The sequence below is a fragment of the Loxodonta africana genome, chromosome 6 (assembly GCF_030014295.1).
Source record: "Loxodonta africana isolate mLoxAfr1 chromosome 6, mLoxAfr1.hap2, whole genome shotgun sequence".
NCBI classification, from domain to species: Eukaryota; Metazoa; Chordata; class Mammalia; order Proboscidea; family Elephantidae; genus Loxodonta; species Loxodonta africana.
In genome coordinates, this window is record NC_087347.1 from 59,259,521 (window position 1) to 59,280,116 (window position 20,596).

A 20,596-nucleotide genomic window follows, 5' to 3' on the forward strand; every position below is an offset into this window, starting at 1 on the left:
TAGGGTTTCAAAGGCTGTAAATCTTTACTGAGGCAGACTGTCACATCTTGCTGTCACAGAGAGGCTGGTGGGTTTGAACCACCACCCTTTGGATTAGCAGCCAAGTGCTTAACCAACGTACCACCAGATCTCCTCCCTTACAGAGTAGAACTGCTCCATAGGGTTTTCAAGGAGCACCTGGTGGATTCGAACTGCCGACCTTTTGGCTAGGAGCCTTAGCTTTTAACTTCTACACCACCTGGGTTTTCATTTCTACTCATAAAACAAAAACCAAACCAAACCCATCCTAAGTCCAGTCTATTCTGACTCATAGCGACCCTATAGGACAGAGTAGAGCTGCCCCATAGAGTTTCCAAGGAGCGCCTGGTGGATTTGAACTACTGACCTTTTGGTTAGCAGCTGTAGCACTTAACCACTAGGCAACTAGGGTTTCCACTTCTACTCATCAAAAACCCAGTGCCGTGGAGTTGATTCCAACTCATAGCGAGCCTATAAAAAAAAAAAAAAAAGGACAGAGTAATTTCTACTTATAAACCTAAAAAACCAAACCCACTGCCATCGAGTCGATTCTGACTCATAGCCACCCTATAGGACAGAGTAGAGCTGCCCCATAGAGTTTCCAAGGAGCACCTGGCGGATTCCAACTACCAATCTCTTGGTTAGCAGCTGTAGCACTTAACTACTATGCCACCAGGGTTTCCACTCATAATATCCACACATAAAAAATATCCACTCATAGGGGGTAATAAATAAAGGTCCACTGAGATTAGAAAACCAAATTTATGGTTTGATCTAGAATTATTCTAAAATTATATAAAACTAGTTACCCTACTGACCTCTCTGACTCGTGGGAATCCTCATGGAACTGTGCTCCATACGATTTTCAATGGCTGATTTTTCAGAAGTAGATCACAAGGCCTTTCTTCCAAGTTACCTCTGGGTAGACTTGAGCCTTTAAGTTAGCAGCTGAGTGCATTAACACTTTGCACCACCCCAGGACTCCAGAATTTATTTTACAGATAAAATAAACATATATATATTTACCAAAATTATATTTCCATAAAATGCTTGACATAAATATTCAAGTTTCTATGAAAAAAGGAAAAATATATATTTTAAACCCAAAAATTTTTTTGTGTGCAAACAACACAATCACTCTTTTAAAATCTGTAATCATAGAAAATATATGTATTTCTAAAACAATTTTGCTTTCATTATATAGCTATGATTCACATTGAAGTATTATGTTTAATAAATACCTTAATACATAGCAATTCAAATACCAATATCATAAATGAAACGCATTTTTAAAAATTGTAATGGCTTAATAAAAATATCATTTTTTGTGATGGTTTTTACCCTGACATTTCCAATTTATCGTGAAAATAATTTTGGCTCATTAAAATAATATTAAATTTTTCATTAATATTTCAGGTCATGACCTCTGTATTTAAGAAATTCTTCAAGACGATGTCAAATTTGATCCAAGAGAAAATGTGATTTGAGTCTGGAGACAATTGTGCATGTAAGTATTAGAAAATTAGATTTTCTTATGATAAAATGTAATATAAAATATCAACTCATTAATTACTGAATTGCAGAAAATGTGATTCACTGTTTTTCTTCTATTGAAATGGTACATTTTTAGTTGTATTTAAAATTAGTACAATGCTTCCTGATTTCTTGGTTATATTTTTTTAAGGTCACTTAAGAAACTCCGTATACCTGATAGAAGAGAAGACATAACTCAGAAGTTTTTTTTTTTAAAAAAAAAAAAAGCTGCTTCTAGGTGAGTCATTGGTGAGGGCAAACAATGGCAGAGATTCTGTGTGCTAAATAATGTTGTGTGCTCTCCTTGCATGCAGTAAGAAAATCGATAAGCACAACATATGAAAGTGTTTAAATTCTGACTCCAACCTTAACGCTAATAATAAAAATAATGGTAAGTGTTTAAACAGAATTAAATCTAGGTTCCTAGTTCAATGGCAAACATCTATTGATTGGATTTTTTTTTTTTGTCTGCTTTAAAAAATATTTTATTACACATTCAGTTAAATGGAGATAATATTTTTATTGCTATACCATGACAGTACATATATCATAAATGTCAAAGTAGGTTGCTCAAGGACCTTACAGAGAGTAAACAATAGACAGTGTACCTCAGCAATGTTTGTCTTTCAGAATGAAGAGGCTAGTGGTTATTGTCACATACAGGCCAGTTTTCATTAGCTTGGAACTGTATCTCACATTAGAAATATTTAAACAGAAATACTTTTATTTGATATTTTCAATATCCTGAAATATCATTTCAATAATGTTGATGACTTAGGGAATCTTTTATATCCTAATTTAACAAAACAAAACAAAACCTTGATTTCCCGCAGTGAAGGATAATTTCTATTAAATTATTAGGCCATTTTTATGATGTATGAATGTTGATTCTCAAGAAATTGACCTGAGAACAATTTACCCCTTATATTACTAAGAAGTCAGCAGATTAAAAACCAGATTAATACTTATAGATAATAGTGAAAAGCTTTATAATAAAATCTATCAAAATTTGTGTTTTTATGTTTATGTAGAAATCTCTATTTTGACATTTTTATCATGTAATCCCATTTTTGGTAAAGGCAAATAAAGCAAAATGTTTAATAATGTCTTAAAAGTGTATATGTAAGAAGCTTTTCTTGTGTAAGGTTAATTACAATTAGATTAAAATGTATTAAATTAATACATTTTAGTATAAAACCCTGATGCCCTTATCATTTCTTATGTATAAGAATACTAATCAAACACTTAAAGTAAAATTATTCTGTAGTTTTAAGAGAAATTTTCTGTTGAGAACCACCTATATTTCATAAGTATTGATGAATAATATTTCTTTCATTTCCTATTGCAGTTTGATTTATATTATATACCAAATTTCATTTTGGCTTTAATGATGGAGAAAAAATGTACCTTGTATTTTCTGTTTCTCTCACCTATTTTTATGGTAAGCATAAATTTCTCTAATACATCTTCTTATCAGTGCTTCTTTTTGTTTTTAACTTCCAATATGCTTATAATGGATAAAGTTAATAACAAAATTGCATGCAGTTATTGGATACATAAAATAAGCACATTTTTAAAGTAATCAATGTACCTATGATTTATTTTTCAGTGAATGCTTTCAGTTCTCTCACAGGTAATGTAGGATGGTGAGCAGTTGGGGATCAGAATACAGGAGGTCAATGGATACAAATGCGCGAGACAGAGTCCGCCTTAACAGAAGAAAGTAATTATCAGAGTGTGAGGGGGGAAAAAAAAGGAATGGCTCTGTATAACGGTCACACATAATAGAGAAAATATCTCCAACCAGACTTGTTGATTCTGACCTAGTTTGTTAAAAAAACAGATTCCATTCTGCTGATTTTTCTCTGATTCTGACTACTGATTTAGATATATTGGTCAAGAGGCAATTCAGAACCATGTACAGTGTTTTCAACTAATTTCTTCATCTGTTCAATCAAATCTGTGTTAAATGTCCACCTTCTGGCAAACACTGGTGCTAAGTTTGAGGCCAGTGTGTATGTCAGTGTGTTTTTATGCACTAACTCACACCTTTCCATGTATATGCTGGGAGTGTGGGACCAGAGGTCAAGAGTAGATAAAAAAAAAAAAAAAAAAATTATAGATAAAAGGTGACTGAAAACAATTGCTATACTGGAAGGGCCATATGCCTTACAAATTTCATTTTATTTTTATTTGTAGAAAGGTCTTATTTTATCCACATTTTTCCTATGTCACAAATTAAATTAAAACAATGACTGTTTATCTCATATATATGAGAAGCTGCGAGACATAGTCTCATCTAACTTTGTGCCAGCAAATAATTTTCATAGGTATTTCCAAGCAAACCTCACAAAAGATTCAAGCAAAGAAACTCAAGAAAAATACAGAAAACCTAAGTGAGACTACATTCCTGTCAGCATTTGTACTTGAAAAATTCTCAAGTCTAGAAGTAATCCAAATTCTGTATTTCTTAGATGTTATCTTGAATAAAAGGAATCGAATTCAAGAAGTAGGACTTGTGTTTCTTCCGCTCACACCCTCCATTGAGCCTGCCAATGAGCTGTGCAGGCCAGAATTGGTTTCCTAAAGATGATTCACTACCGGATGACCAATCTCATTATTGTAATTTAAGGAATTGTGACTGTCTCTGTTGCAGTCATTCACAATGTGTAAACCCGAGTATTTCAAGAATAAAGATGACATTGAATTTATGCAATTCTCTACACTTGCCCTGAGAAGAGGAGTCACATTTTTTTAAACATTAATTTTCTTATTTTTGTAAATCTCCATTTGTTACTGGTATAACAAAACTACTGCATAAATCTTTTCTTAGGAAATTAAAACTAATCAAAGAGCGAAAGAGTTAAGATTAAATGGTAAGGTGGTGGTGAAAGTTAAGTAGTGCCGTACTGTGAGGAAATATTATTATTTACACTTTACCATGTTCAATCAACTTCTTGCTAAAAAAAAAGCTAGAAAATAGAAAACTAAGAATGAGTGGAAAGACAACTGCTTATGGAAGATGGCTAATAGAAATAAATAATGCAAAAATGAAGGAGAAATAAGTTTGAAGAGAGCTTTATACAGGCCTCAAATCACAAACCAGGAAAAATGTCATGTAAAAATTAAAGTAGAAATGATACAATTGTGCTACTTACTTAGAAGAGCACAAACGTATAACTTATCCAAAGCCCTTAGTAATGATCATTCAATACAGTTTTTTATATACCAACAGCACAAATGAACTTGCCATTATTTTGGTTGTCAATATATGGTAATAAAAATGGCAACAAATTTTTTGAGCATTTACAGTGTGCCAGAAGATACTTCCCCGCTTTGTCTTCATACAATTTTATCCCACTTTACAATAAGAAAGCAGAGGGTTATAGAGGCTAAACATCTTGCCTTCTTTCACAGAGCAGGTAGAGAAGTAGAGGTGGGTCTTGAATACATCTCTATCCCCATTCCAGAACACATTTTTTTTTATTGTGCTTTAAGGGAAAGTTTACAGTTGAAGTCAGTTTCTCATACAAAAACTTACACACGCGTTGTTTTGTGACCCTAGTTGCTCTCCCTATAATGTGACAGCACACTCCTCCTCTGCACCCTGTATTTCCTGTGTCCATTCAATCAGCTCCTGTCCCTCTCTGCCTTCTCATCTCGCCTCCAGACAGGACCTGCCCACATAGTCTCATGTATCTACATGAGTTAAGAAGCACATCCCTCATCAGAATCATTTATGCCTTATAGTTCAGTCTAATCTTTGTCTGAAGTGTTGGCTTCAGAAATGGTTTTAGTTTGGGGCCAACAGAGAGTCTGGGGGCAATGTCCAGTCTCAATCAGACCGTTAAGCCTGGTCTTTTTACTAGAATTTGACACCTGCGTCCCACTTTTCTCTTACTCCATCAGGGATTCTCTGTTGTGTTCCCTGTTAGGGCAGTCATTGGTGGTAGCCAGGCACCATCTAGTTCTTCTAGCCTCAGGCTAATGGAGCCTCTGGCTTATATGGCCCTTTCTGTCTCTCAGGCTCATATTTTCCTTCTGTCTTTGGTGTTCTTCATTCTTTGCTCCAGGTGGGTTGAGACCATTGATGCATCTTAGATGGCTGCTTGCCAGCTTTTAAGACCCCAGATGCCACTCACCAAAGTGGGATGCAGAATGTTTTCTTAATACATTTTGATATGCCAATTGACCTAGATGTCCCCTGAAACCACGGTTCCCAGACCCTTGCTGCTGCTACTCTGTCCCTGAAAGTGTTTGGTTGTATTCAAAAAAATTCTTAGCTTTTGGTTTAGTCCAGTTGTGCTGACTTCCCCTGTATTGTGTGTTGTCCTTCCCTTCACCTAAAATAATTCTTCTATTTAGTGAATACCCCTTTCCCTCCCTCTCCACCTTCGTAACCATCAAAGAATGTTTTCTTCTGTTTCAACCTTTTCTCCAGTTCTTGTAATAGTAGTCTCAGACAATATTTGTCCTTTTGCAACTGACTAATTTCACTCAGCATAATACCTTCCATATTCATTCATGTTGTGAGATGTTCTCCGGATTCACTGTTGTTCTTTATCATTGTGTAACATACCATAATTTGTATATCCATTCATCCATTGATGGGCACCTTGGTTGTTTCTATTTTTTTCCTGTTGTAAACTATTGCAATGAACATGGGTGTGCACATATCTACTCCTGTGAGGGCTTTTATTTCTCTAGGATATATTTCAAGGACTGGGACTGCTAGATTATATGGTACTTCTATTTCTAGCTTTTTTTAGAAAGCACCAAATAGATTTCCAAAGCGGTTGTACCATTTTACTTTCCCACCAGCAGGGTATAAGTATTCCAGCCTCCCCACAACCTCTCAAACATTTATTATTTTGTGCTTTTTGGATTAACGCCAGCCTTATTGGGATGAGATGGTATCTCATTATAGTTTTGGTTTGCATATCTCTAACGGCTAATGATGCTGAGCACTTCTTCATGCATCTGTTGGCTGCCTGAAAGTCTTCCTTGGTCAAGTCCCTGTTCATACACTTTGCTCATTTTTAACTGGGTTATTTGTTTTTTTGTTGTTGAGGATTTGCAGTATCTTGTAGATTTTAGAGATTAGACACTGATCGGACTTTTTGTAGCCAAATTTTTTTTCCAGTCTATAGGTTGTCTTTTTACTCTTTTGGTGAAATCTTTTAATGAGCATAAGTGTTTGATTTTTAGGAGCTCCCAGTCCTCTTGCTTCTCTTCTGGCGATTGTGCATTGTTAGTAACATTTTGTAAACTGTTTACGCCATGTATTAGGGCTGTAGCATTGTCTCTGTTTTTTCTTCCAAGATCTTTATCATTTTACATTTTATATTTAGGTCTTTCAAACATTTTGAGTTAGTTTTTGTACATGGTGTGAGGTATGGGTCTTGTTTCATTTTTTTGCAGATGGATATCCAGTTATGCGAGCACCATTAGTTAAAGAGACTGCTTTTTCCCCATTTAACAGACTTTGGGCCTTTGTGAAATATCAGCTGTTCATAGGATGGATTTATGCCTGGATTCTCAATTCTGTTCCATCAGTCTATGTGTTGTTGTACCGGTTGTTGTACCAGTACCAGGCTGTTTCAACTACTGTGGCAGTCTAACAGGTTCTAAAACCAGGTAGTGTGAGGTCTCGCACTTTGTTCTTCTTCTTCAGTAAGGTTTTACTTATCTGAGGCCTCTTTCCTTTCCATATGAAGTTGGTGATTTGTTCTCCATCTCATTAAAAAATGCTATTGGATTGTGGATCAGGATTGCATTGTATCTATAGATTGCTTTGGGTAGAATAGACATTTTACAATGTTGAGTCTTCCTATCCATGAGCAAGGTATGTTTTTCCATTTATGTAGGTCTTTTTGGTTTCTTGCAGTAATGCCTTGTAGTTTTCTTTGTATAGATCTTTTAGTTCTCTGGTTAGATATATTCCTAAGTATTTTATCTTCTTGGGGACTATTATAAATGGTATTGATTTGGTGATTTCCTTTTTGACGTTCTTTTTTTTCACGTGGAGGAATCCATCTGATTTTCATGTTTATCTTGTATCCTGAAACTATGCTGAACTCTTCTAACAGTTCCAGTAGTTTTCTCAAGGATTCTTTAGGGTTTTCTGTGTATAAGGATCATATCATCTGCAAATAGAGATACTTTTACTTCTTCCTTACCAGTCTGGATGCTCTTTATTTATTTTTCTAGCCTAATTGCTCTGCCTAGGACCAGGAGCATACGTTGAATAAGAGTGGTGATAAAGGGCATCCTTGTCTGGTTCCCATTCTCAAGGGGAATGAATGCTTTTAGACTATCTCCATTTAGGATGATGTTGGCTGTTGGCTTTGTATAAATGTCCTTTCTTATGTTGAGGAATTTCCCTTCTATCCATATTTTGCTAAGAGTTTTTATCATGTTAGAGTTGTTATGTATTTTGGAGCCCTGTCTTTGGGTGCGTAAATATCATGTGTGTTGGCATTTGTCAAATGCCTTTTCTGCATCAATTGATAAGATCATGTGGTCCTTGTCTTTTGTTTTATTTATGTGATGGATTACACTGATTGTTTTTCTAATGTTAAACCATCCTATATGGTCATGGTGAATTATTTTTTTGATATGTTGTTGAATACTATTGGCTAGAAGTTTTTTGAGGATTTATGTGTCTAAGTTCATGAGGGATATGATATTGGTCTGTAATTTTGTTTTTTGTGGTGTCTTTACCTTGTTTTGGTATCAAGGTTATGCTGGCTTCATAGAATGAGTTTGGGAGTATTCCACTCTTTTCTATGCTCTGAAATACCTTTAGTAATAGCGGTGTTGACTCTTGCCTGAAAGTTTGGTAGAATTCTCCAGTGAAGCTGTCAGGGCCTTGGCTTTTTTTTATTATTATTATTGGGAGTTTTTAAATTACTTTTCAATCTCCTGTTGTAGGTTTATTTAGTTGTTCTACCTCTGTTTGTGTTAACCTGGGTTGGTAGTGAGTTTCTAGAAATTCGTCCATTTCCTCTAGGTTTTCAAATTTGTTAGAGTACAATTTTTCATATTATTCTGTTATGATTCTTTTAATTTCAGTTGAGTCTGTTGTGATATCCCCCATCTCATTTCTTATTTGGGTTATTTGCTTCCTCTCTCTTTTTTTTTTTTTTGGTCAGTTTGGCCAATGGTTTATTGATTTTGTTGATCTTTTCAAAGAACCAGCTTTTGGTCTTGTTAACTCTTTCAATTGTTTTTCTGTTCTCTATTTCATTTATTTCTGCTCTAATTTCTATTACTTGCTTTCTTCTGGTGCCCGAGGGTTTCTTTTGCTGCTTTCTATTTGTTTGAGTTGTAGGGATAATTCTTTGATTTGGGGCCTTTTTTCTTTTTGGACATGTGCATTTATTGTTACAATTTGACTTCTGAGCACTGCTTTTGCTGTATCCCAAAGGTTATGGCAGGAAGTGTGTTCATTCTCATCTGATTCTATGAATTTCTTTATTCCATCCTTAATTTTTTCTATAACCCAGTAGTTTCGGAACAAGGTGCTATTCAGTTTCAGTATGTTTGATTTTTTTCCCTTGCTTTTCCCCTTACTGAGTTCCACTTTTATGGCTTTATGGTCAGAAAAGATGCCCTGTAATAGTTCAATGTTTTTGATTCTGTTAAGGCTTGCTTTATGGCCTAATATGTGGCCTATTCTGGAGAATGTTCCATGTGCACTGGAAAAGAAAGTGTATTTGGCTGTATCCCAAAGGTTATGGCAGGAAGTGTGTTCATTCTCATCTGATTCTATGAATTTCTTTATTCCATCCTTAATTTTTTCTATAACCCAGTAGTTTCGGAACAAGGTGCTATTCAGTTTCAGTATGTTTGATTTTTTTTCCCTTGCTTTTCCCCTTATTGAGTTCTACTTTTATGGCTTTATGGTCAGAAAAGATGCCCTGTAATATTTCAATGTTTCTGATTCTGTTAAGGCTTGCTTTATGGCCTAATATGTGGCCTATTCTGGAGAATGTTCCATGTGCACTGGAAAAGAAAGTGTATTTGGCTGCTGTTGGGTGGAATATTCTGTATATGACTATGAGGTCAAGTTCACTGATGGTGGCATTTAGATCTTCCATGTCTTTATTGATATTCTTTCTGGATGTTCTGTCCTTCACCAAAAGTGGTATGTTGAAGTCTCCTTCTATTATTGTGGAGCTATCTATCTAGTTTTTTAATGCTGTTAGAGTTGTTATGTATTTTGGAGCCCTGTCTTTGGGTGCGTAAATATTTATTATGTTTATATCCTCCTGGTATATAACCTGGTATATAGTGACCCTTTAATCATTATATAGTGTCTTTCCTTATCTTTTGTGGTGGATTTTAAAGTCTGTTTTGTCAGAAATTAATATTGCCACTATTGCTCTTTTTTGATTGTTGTTTGCTTGATATATTTTTTCCCAGTCTTTGAGTTTTAGTTTGTTTGTGTCTTTAGGTCTAAGATATGTCTCCTGTAGGCAGCACACAGGTGGATCATGTTTTTTAATCCATTCTGCCACTCTCTGTCTCTTTATTGGTGCATTTACTCTATTTACATTCAGCATTATTATGGATAGGTATGAGTTTAGTGCTGTCATTTTGGTGTCTTTTTTTGTGTATGTTGTTGATGGTTTCTTTTTTCCACTTAATTTTCTGTGCTGAGTTGTTTTTCTTTATATATGGCCTTTTCCTCTTTTTCATTGTTGTTGCTTTTGTATTTGCTGAGTCTTTATGTTTTTCTTGTTCTTTATTTTGATGTGTAGGATTGTTAGTTTCATTTGTGGTTATCTTAATATTTACTTCCATTTTTCTAAGTTTAAACAAGTCTTTTTTTTCTTTATATCATTTTGACTTCCTCTCCATACAAAAGATCTATGACTACATTTTTTAGTCCCTCTTTTTTTATTTAATATTGTCATCTTTTACATAATGACATCTCTGTTTCCTGACCATTTTGGCTTTGATTTGTTTTTGTTATTTCCGTATCCAGGTAGATATCTGGCTGCTGTGTCCTGTGTTCTAATCTTGGGTTTTTATCTGATGTTATTGATTTTCTAACTGAAGGACTTCTTTTAGTATTTCTTGTAATTTTGGTTTGGTTTTTGCAAATTCCCTAAGCTTCTGTTTACCTGGAAGTGTTCTAATTTCACCTCCATATTTGAGAGACAGCTTTACTGGATATATAATTCTTGGCTAGCAAATTTTTTTCCTTCAAGGCTTCATATATGTCATCCCATTGCCTTCTTGCCTGCATCGTTTCTGCTGAGTAACCCGAGCTTAGTATTATTGACTCTCCTTTGTAGGTGACTTTTTGTTATCTGTAGCTGCACTTAAAATTCTCTCTTTATCTTTGGTTTTGGCAAGTTTGATTATAATATGTCTCGGTGACTTTCTTTTGGGATCTACCTTGTGTCTGTTTGATAAGCATCTTATATAGATATCTTCTCATCTTTCATGATATCAGGGAAGTTTTCTGCCAGCAAATCTTCAATGATCCTGTCTGTATTTTCTCTTATCCCCCCTGTTCTGGTACTCCAATCACACGTAGGTTATTCGTCTTGATAGGGTCCCACATAATTCTTAGGGTTTCGTCATTTTTTAAAATTCTTTTATCTGAGTTTTCCTCAAATATTTTGGTGTCAAGTGCTTTATCTTCAATCTCACTAATTCTGACTTCCATTTCCTCAGTTATGCTCCTCTGAGTTTCCATTGAGTTGTCTAATTCTGAAATTTTATTGTTAACCTTCTGGGTTTCTGTTTGCTCTCTCTCTATGAGTTCTTGCAGCCTTTTAAATTTGTCATTATGCTCTTCTCTAATCTTAAGTTCCTCTAATGCTATGTCTGTGTGTTGCCTGGCTTGTTCTGCGTTTCGCCTGATCTCCTTCCTGATCTCTTGAAGAGTTCCGTATACTAATCTTTTGTATTCTACCTCTGATAATTCCAGGAAGTTATCTTCATCTGAAAGATTTCACAATTCTTTGTTTTGGGAGTCTGCTGAAGCCATTGTGGTCTGCTTTTTTATGTGACTTGATATTGACTATTATCTCTGAGCTATCAATAAGTTAATGTGTTTATTTTATGTCCTAGCTTCTTGTTTTTTGTTTTGATATGCCCAAATAGGCTGCTCGAGTGACCTAATTTGATTATTGGCACCTTCGAAGCTCTAACGTCCTTACCCCAGGTAGTCAGAGATGTTACTAGGTATATGAACCCAGAAGTCCATTTACTTTTCTTGTATGGATTCAGCTTAGGTGTCCAGGTAGTCAGTCACCAAGTGTATGGTGCAGACTTTTACCTACAGTCTTCGATGAGCACTGGTGATTGATGTAGGCATAGGTATCTCTCTGCAGTAGTAGGTCACGCACTGAGCAAGCCAGGCAGGGGGCTGACAAACACCCCTGAGTGTTCACGAGGAAAGCATATCCCTGTTCCCTAGAGCAAGTAGGTGGTGGGTTTTGCAGCCAGACTATGGTCACCCAATGCTGTTGGCTGTAAGGACTGGGAGACACCACTTATCCTTGGACTCCTGTTGCAGGTGGCTAGGTAGCATGGGTGGAGCCACTAGTCCTCAGGCCCCTGATGTGGGTAGGCAAGAACTCTGCTTAATAGGCAGCGCAGCGGTGTGAAATGTCACAAACCTGCCTCTCCAGCATATAGCTGAAACGATTGAAGTTAGATTTCAGGTATATATCCTGTAGTACTGTTTAATGGATCCACACAGGTCTACACAGGGGTGAAAGGCATTCAAAGTCCATGAACCCCTTATGCCTATAACTAGGCAAAGGAGCTGTTTCTGCCCTGAGTTCCTGGCTTAGGGGAGCTGGCAGATTATTTTTTCCCTGTTTGTTAATTTGTTCCTTCTCCAAGCCTGGGAGAATGGCTCAGGATGCAGAACAGGTCCTACTTCTGGCCCAGGGAAAGCTGCTGTCACTGAAGCCAGCTTGGGGCCAGGTGCAGAGCAGACAGAGGTCAGAAAAATAGGAAGAGAATTTTTTCCCCAAAGTGATTTTTTTTGGTCCATGCAGTAGATTAGACACACATAGATTAGTCGCTGAGAACACCACTTTTCACTGACTTTGGAGGTGTGAGTGGACTCTCCACCACTCAGTCTCTCCTCCTATGGGAACACATCCCAAACACCACTGCTTACTTCACCATGTATGTGCCAGTGAATCTGGCCTGCGGGGTGCTGGTTCACACTGAGTCAGGTCTGGCAACCCCTTGCTGCTTCTGAACTGTCTCTTCCTCCCCCTGCCACTCAGTCTGATTCCTCAAATTTGCCTTTGATGTTTGGGGCTCCTAGGTTGTCATATATAATCGATTCACTTGTTTTGGGGGACTTTGTTGTAAGAGAGACTACCGGAAGCATGTGACTACTCTGCCATCTTGTCCCTACCTTCCAGAACATATATTTAAGGATGTACTAGAGCCGGCTCCCACAGGCTGATTCAAATTCCCAACTCCACCATTGGTGATGTCTTGTTGGTAGCTAAAATTGGACATGGGAGGAATATTTATACCATGAAAATAGGCAAATACTACAAATCAGGGATTTTCCCAGAGAGCTGATTTGCCAATCCAACACACCACTGTACTTGCTGTTTCCATTGAGACAGACTACCTTGAAAATGACATTTTTCACAATTTTGAACTTTTCTTTCATCTTTGAATCCCTTAGATTCTTGTCATAGCAGAATCAGAAGAAAAGACACAAGGGAACCAAGAAAACATAATTCAATTGGGTGTTACTAGAAATAAAATCATGACAGCTCAATATGAATGTTACCAAAAAATTATGCAAGACCCTGTTCAACAAACAGAAGGTAACTGTGACTATTTAATTTTTAAATACATTTTTCATATTTTTAAAATAAAACTACTCTGTTCCATCATTATAGGTTTTTACGGTCTATGATTAAATACAAGTTCAATGCTAGTTTTCCTGGTATGTGTGAAGTATTAATTAATTCATTTATGAAGAACTTTCAAAAAAAATCTATTCTGCTCCTTTTTCACAAATTCTGATAAATAATAAAATATGTAAAACAGTGAGCCTTTTAGTAACATTCTTTTTATCCATATAAAGTTATGTTTAAAATACCAAAAAGTATGCATCTTTAATTAAATCAGTGACTGACATTAAGTCTATGTAATTTGAATTTATTTTTTCCACAAGGTGCCTGTTTGGATCTTGCATAATATAATAATATGACAACACAAGTATATAATTTTGAATAACACATACTTTGTGTAATGGAGTCTAAGTGCTTCTGTTTCTGTTAAGACATTCTTTTAATTGTTTTATAACATTTATTGAGTTCCTAAAACCCACTGCTACTGAGTCAATTCTGACTTATAGTGATCACATAGGCCAGATTAGAGCTGTCCTACAGAGTTTCCAAAGCTATAACCTTTATGGAAGCAGGCTGCCACATCTTTCTCCTGTGGAGAAGTTGGTGGGTTCAAATCACTGATGTTTTGGTTAGCAGCCAAGGGCTTTTAACCACTGCACCACCAGGGCTTCTCTATTGAGGACCTACTAAGTCCTCAACATCTGCCTGGATACTCATATCCTCTTAGATACAAATATGAGTAACACAAGTAGAGTTGCCAGATTTAGCAAAAAGCAAATAGAAAAATCGACACTGTATTTTACCTAGCACAACCCTAATGACAGGACATCTTCAAAATATATAAAGTATAAAACTCACAAGGAAAGAAAACAAAATGTAGACTTGATATTTCTATTTTTTTTTTTTAACTCTCAAATGAAATAAAGATTTTAAATTTTCGAGAAGGATTTTTTAGAAAGTTCTTTTAAAATTTTTTTAAAACCACCACTGCTGTCGAGTCAATTCTGACTCCTAGCGACCCTATAGGACAGAGTAGAACTGCTCCATAGAGTTTCCAAGGAGCACCTGGCGGATTTGAACTGCTGAACCTTTTGGTTAGCAGCCACAGCACTTAACCACTTCGCCACCAGGGTTTCCAAAAACACTGATAAAAAAATTTAGCAAGTATAAAATGTTTGTTATTTAAATAAAATGTTAAAAGTAAATTATTATTAATATTATAATGATTCTTGCTTGTAAGAAAGAGGAAAAAGTGTTGTTTTCCCACATTGGTCAATTATCGAAATCTAAATTTAACTGAACAATATAATTTGTTCGTCTTGGAAGAGCTAGCTACTGTTATATTTGCCCCAATATTTTTCCTGTAAGATATTTACCCAGTTAAAATCATTTTTAAAATATTCCAAACAATGACAGATTATCTGAGATTAGGTCAGTACATACTGTATAACCAAGTATTCAAAATATTTGGGTACAAAATATGTATTAATGGATTCCGTTTCTCACATTAGTCCATTTAAGTCTGTGTCATTAGTTTAGAACTATTGAATTAACACCTTCCAAATCATTTAGATATGGTTAAAAGTAGGTTTCAAATTAAATTGTTGAACATTAACAACAACAAAAAATTCCATTGCCCTCAAGTCAATTCCAATTCATAATGACCTTACAGGACAGAGTAGAACTGCCCCATAGGTTTTCCAAGGAGCACCTGGTGGATCCGAACTGCCCACTTTTGGTTAGCAGCCGAGCTCTTAACCACTGTGCCACTAAGGCTCCAGCAATAAAAAAAAAAAAAAAATTTTTTTATTCATTACGTACTCCAGCAATTTTTTTTTTCCAGCAATAGGAGTACGTATATAAGGGTTTGATAATAAAATAATCCTGTCAAATAAATCAAATAGGTTTAGGATTAAAAAATAATACTCCTTAATAAACCTTTCTCTTGAAGTTTTGTAACGTACTTTGTAATTTTAAAAACTCCAGCAAGTCTGCGATAAAAAACTATCTTTATTTTAACTTAGTGTGTCCCAAATCAATTAGACCCCTAGAAAACTTTTAATGAATACTTAATCACTACTTTATGGTTAAGGTGAATCAGCAAAAATGTTTTGATTTACCGAACAAATAGTTATCTTTAAGAATTAAAATTAAAGCTAAACTAGATTAAAAAAAACCCAAAACCCACTACCATGGAGTTGATTCCAACTCATAGCGACCCTATAGGACAGAGTAGAACTGCCCCATAGAGTTTCCAAGGAGTGCCTGGTGGATTCAACCTGCAGACCTTTTGGCACTTTCATAGCACTTAACCACTCACTATGCCACCAGGGTTTAGATAGATAGATGGAATCAATTACCTGCCATACAATATTTCCTGATTTAAGAATGTAAAATAAAGTGGAAAAAAAATATTGGGGAAAAAAAGCTTCTATACACTGTTTTTTTTTGTTTTTATAGTGTTTAAGACTCTCATAAAGAATAAGTTGAAAAATCATTAACCAATAGACTACAATTCATTCATTCACTAATAAATAGCCTAAATTTAAGGTATAATTACCTAGTTTTGAATGAAATTTATGGTTCCAGAGCTCATAGAAGCCAGAGAAGTTCAATGTTTTAGGCATAATTATTGTCATTGAGGTGTGATCATATCCTCTTAGATAACCTGTTAACCTGAAGAATGAAAGGAGTTGAATATTTTATTGTAAGGCTATGGGAAAACTTAAATTTTCCACACAGTATCTCTATTTTCAGTGGTTCCTTATACAAGTGTTGAGATAAATTTGAGCCCTGGAGGTACAATAGTTTAGTGCTCAGCTGCTAACCAGAAGGTCGGAGGTTCAAACCCACCACTGTTCCCACGGGACAAAAGACCCGTAGATCTGCTCCAGTAAAGATCAAACCCATCGCTGTCAAGTCGACTCTGACTTATAGCAATCCAATAGGATAGAGCAGAACTGCCATATAGGGTTTCCAAGAAGCAGCTGGTGGATTCGAACTGCCTACCTTTTGGAGAGCGGCTGAGCTCTTAACCACAGACTAGGAAGCCAGCCCTACGGGTGGTTCTACCCTGTCATACAGGGTTGCTATGAGTCAGAATTGACTTAACAGCACACAACAACAATACACTATTTTGGTTAAAATATTGCTCGGATTTCTCAGGCAGCGTCAATATAGGCCTGGACTCAATACATGATAAATTTCAGGAGCCAGGAAGCTTCATCAAATATCCATTTAAATAGTCACTGACTTATAAGTTATTTTGACAAGTCACATAGGGACATTCTGCTTTTGGATATTATATAAAGTCTATTCCACTTTTGTAGGAACAATGACCAGTAGTAATTTCTACTATTTTATATATATATATATTTTTTTTTTTAATTTATTTATTTATACAGCTGTCCCTTCACAATAAAGCTTTTTTGGTTAGCATTTTAATAAGTTTAAGTTTTAGTTACATTTGGCAAATTGGAAGTGTATTTTTAAGTTTGTAAAATTAAATTAGTGTATATCAAAGTATTGTTCCAAGTTCCCATCAAACACTTCTGATAAGCAATCAATCCCACATACTTAATGGAAGTATATCATTTAATATTTATTTTATGAATAAGAAACAGTGCAGTTTATTGCATTGAAATTCTGAGGTGTGTTCAATTAACTGAAAGTTAAATTCAATTGTGACATCTCAAGGTGTTTATGATTGCCAGCAACATATTTTTGTCCTTAAAAAATGGAATGCTTGGTTTTTTTTCAGCTTTCATAATAATTTTTTCAGATATTGCTAAATTTAAGTTAGAAATTAATTATTTTAATAATTGTTGCATTCTCCCAAGTTGATTCCAACTCAGCGTGTGATCCTATGGGACAAAGCAGAACTGCCTCATAAGGTTTCATAGGCTGTAATATTTATGGGAGCAGATTGTCAGGTCTTTCGTCCCTCAGAGCTGCTAGCAGATTTGAACCACCAACCTTCTGGTTAGCAGCTGAGTGATTAAGCATTGTGCCACCAAGCTTCCTTTTTTTAATAATAACTAGGTGAAAAATCCAAGTAAGTGCTATAGATTCTACATGATGTCTTTTTTTTCAGTACACAGTCTTTATTACACATTAGCATGGAACCACTATTAAGACTTTTATGTCTTCGTGAATAACGAGAAGGAGTTATTCCCAACTGACTTTACTTTTCACTTTCCTCCTTTAAGGTCTTTACTGCAACAGAACTTGGGATGGATGGCTGTGCTGGAATGACGTTGCAGCAGGAACTGAATCAATGCAGCTTTGTCCTGATTACTTTCAGGACTTTGACCCTTCAGGTGAAAGCAACAATTTACATATAAATCTCCTTGACATCTACTTAATAAAACTCTAGGTTTATTAAATTATTGTTTCCCTTTTTCCTTTTTAATTTTCCAATTAAAGAAAAAGTTACAAAGATTTGTGATCCAGATGGAAACTGGTTTAGACATCCAGCAAGCAACAGAACATGGACAAATTACACCCAGTGTAATCTTAACACGCATGAGAAAGTGAAGGTACGTAATAACTGCAGATGGAAATTTAATTTTCACTATTAAAAAGTTATTTATCCAAAACAGTATTGGGAAAAATTTAGCCATTGTTCCATTCCATTGTAAAGGCTTTTCACAGTGTAATTTGAGAACCATGATTAAAAAAAAAACTTTGTTGAAACCATTATTATCGACTCTGTCATTACACTGAGCAAGCTAGCCTGTTAAGTAATAGTATATTTACAAGTCAATGTCTCAGTATTGGGGTATCAAATTTTAAAAAGAAAACAGACTCTAAAAGTGTAAGAAAAGGAAAAAAAAATTTGTTTGTGGCTGAATTTCTAGAATTACCTTCAGGAATTGTACTCAAGTAAACAAGATTAATCCAGTAGAGTTTAAACAATCCTGCTTATGGAAACCCTGGTGGCAGAGTGGCTAAGAGCTATGGCTGCTAACCAAGAGGCTGGCAGTATGAATCCACCAGGCACTCTTTGGAAACCCTATGGGGCAGTTCTACTCTGTCCTACGGGTTGCTATGAGTCAGAATCGACTCAACAGCAACAGGTTTTTTTTTTGCTTTATAAAGCAAAAGGGTCTCATTCTGACAGCCTGTTGAAATTTACTCTCACTCATTTTTATATATATTAAGGTCAAAGTTGGTCTTAGTTTGTAAACATAATAAAGTTTCAGTACAAAACACCTATATATTCTGCACGTGTATATACCATATTTTTAGCAAATAACACACACCTTCAATGTTTGCCAACTGTGCCCTCCGCCCTTGAGGTATTTTCATTAGTGCCACTATGCCATTTTTTTTTACATGTTGTCACAGTGATCAAAACTGTGAGTTCTGATATATGACTTCAGGTCCCTACCCTTTTACCAGCTTGTGACTTTGGGCAAGCTATGTAACCTTTCTCTACTTCAGCCCAGTCTCCTCAAGTATAAAATGGGAATAACAATAGATTCCACCCTTACGGTTTTCATGAGGATTGACTTAATACAAGGAAAATACTTAGAAGACTACCTGGCATAGAGAGTAAGCCCCTGATAAATACCAGCTGTCATGATAACTGCCATTATTAACGTATCCCCTACTTCCTTCAGTGAAGCATTTCAAGAGAATTACAATAATATACAACAAAATGGTAAGTTACAAATAAATAGGATACAGACAAATAAAAACAAAATAGAAAAATTTAAAACTAGGAGCAAGTTACAACATATTTATATAGATCATAGCATCCTGTAAGTTACCATATTGAGATTTGTCTCTGAGCCTCAAATATGTCAAAGAAAAAAGAGAAAGTCAGGCACAAATAAAGCGTTTTTTGGCATTTAGGCCTGAATCAAAACAATCATGAAATAGCATTTGATATAAGGTACACAAAGTAATAGAGTAAAAATGTCAGTGTCTCCCAAAATATAAAATTCTTCTTCCATATATTACAAAACCTAGATCAGGAAAATAATTATTTCATGCATTTAATGTATAACTCCTAATTTCTCATATAAAAAAGGGCATATCATTATATAAATTTTGATAAGCTACATGGTAATTTTGCATAGATAGTCTTTATCCAGATGTATTCAAGTTTGCAAGTCAACAACCATTGTAAGGCTATTGTCATTTACCACATGTTTTTAAAAATCTAATATAGTTAATTGAATTTGAGCTTCTGCACAAATAGGATTATAGGTACATATAGTATTGAAATGAGCCTTAACTTTTATCCATAAAAATAAATTGTGTTTTATTTATACAAATTATAGACTGCAATGAATTTGTTTTACCTGACTATAATTGGACATGGATTATCTATTGCATCACTGCTTATCTCACTTGGCATATTCTTTTATTTCAAGTAAGTACATTTAAAATATTTAAAAATTTTACAAACGGTCTTTCTTTGGTAAATGCAATATTTTATGCATGTTTATATCTTGTGCTGGTAAAATATATATAATTTATAGATAAATTTTATAGATAAAATATAGATAATTTATAATGCTTCAAAACCTGTTTAAACGAAGTTACTTATCTTGGCTTTGTAAACATGTAGAAAGGTCAATTTTAATATTAGTTGTACATGACAATTATAGAAACCAGAATTTTGTGAGAAAATAGCAATGGTATTGAAAATATAATCTAGTAGGGCTTATTTCTGGGTTGGGGGTCATTATTAATAAAGTTAAATCATACTTTCTAATTTTACTTGAAATGTACTCCTCTGTTTTTTTCTATTTGGAAGCCTCTAGTTTCTTCATTCCACCAATCAACAAGTGATTTTTAAATTTACAGGAAAGTCAATTTCAAAGTATGCTTTATTTTATCTACTGCCTTAACATGGTTTTCATAATTTCGATTACCATCATTACTTACAGAATGCCATGTGGTAATAGTAAATAGCTATATTTTATTGTATCATCACCGCCATCACCATCATCATCACCATTAGCAGCAGAATCACCATCACCATCAGTCATTGATCATCCTGGAGCAGTAGCAACTGCAGAACTATGCGTAACAGTAGCACTTCAGAATCATCCAGAATTATCAGACAGTTGGATTTTAGCCACTTATGTATCTGGAGCACCAGGTTATAGCACAGAGTCCATCAAATGCATAAAAATAATGCAATTGGCTGCCTTTAAAATCTATGCATTACTCAA

At 35.1% G+C, this 20,596-nt stretch overlaps 1 protein-coding gene across 6 annotated transcripts in view; it reads left to right on the top strand.

Annotated features, from left to right (window-relative positions):
• The window catches only part of CALCRL (calcitonin receptor like receptor), a 123,687-nt gene that overhangs the window by 66,911 nt on the left and 36,180 nt on the right, over positions 1-20,596 (top strand). For 3 of the 6 annotated variants that reach the window (XM_064286913.1, XM_064286911.1, XM_064286912.1), the window contains 7 exons: positions 1,435-1,525; positions 1,703-1,942; positions 2,900-2,992; positions 13,232-13,376; positions 17,615-17,725; positions 17,832-17,944; positions 19,697-19,788. In XM_064286913.1, the coding sequence (XP_064142983.1) occupies positions 1,940-1,942; positions 2,900-2,992; positions 13,232-13,376; positions 17,615-17,725; positions 17,832-17,944; positions 19,697-19,788 (557 nt within the window). In that variant the 5' untranslated portion in view covers positions 1,435-1,525; positions 1,703-1,939. Of the gene's footprint in view, positions 1-1,434; positions 1,526-1,702; positions 1,943-2,899; positions 2,993-3,160; positions 3,275-13,231; positions 13,377-17,614; positions 17,726-17,831; positions 17,945-19,696; positions 19,789-20,596 lie in introns of all 6 variants that reach the window. The other 3 variants (XM_064286914.1, XM_064286915.1, XM_010586377.3) reach the window with 3 other exon arrangements.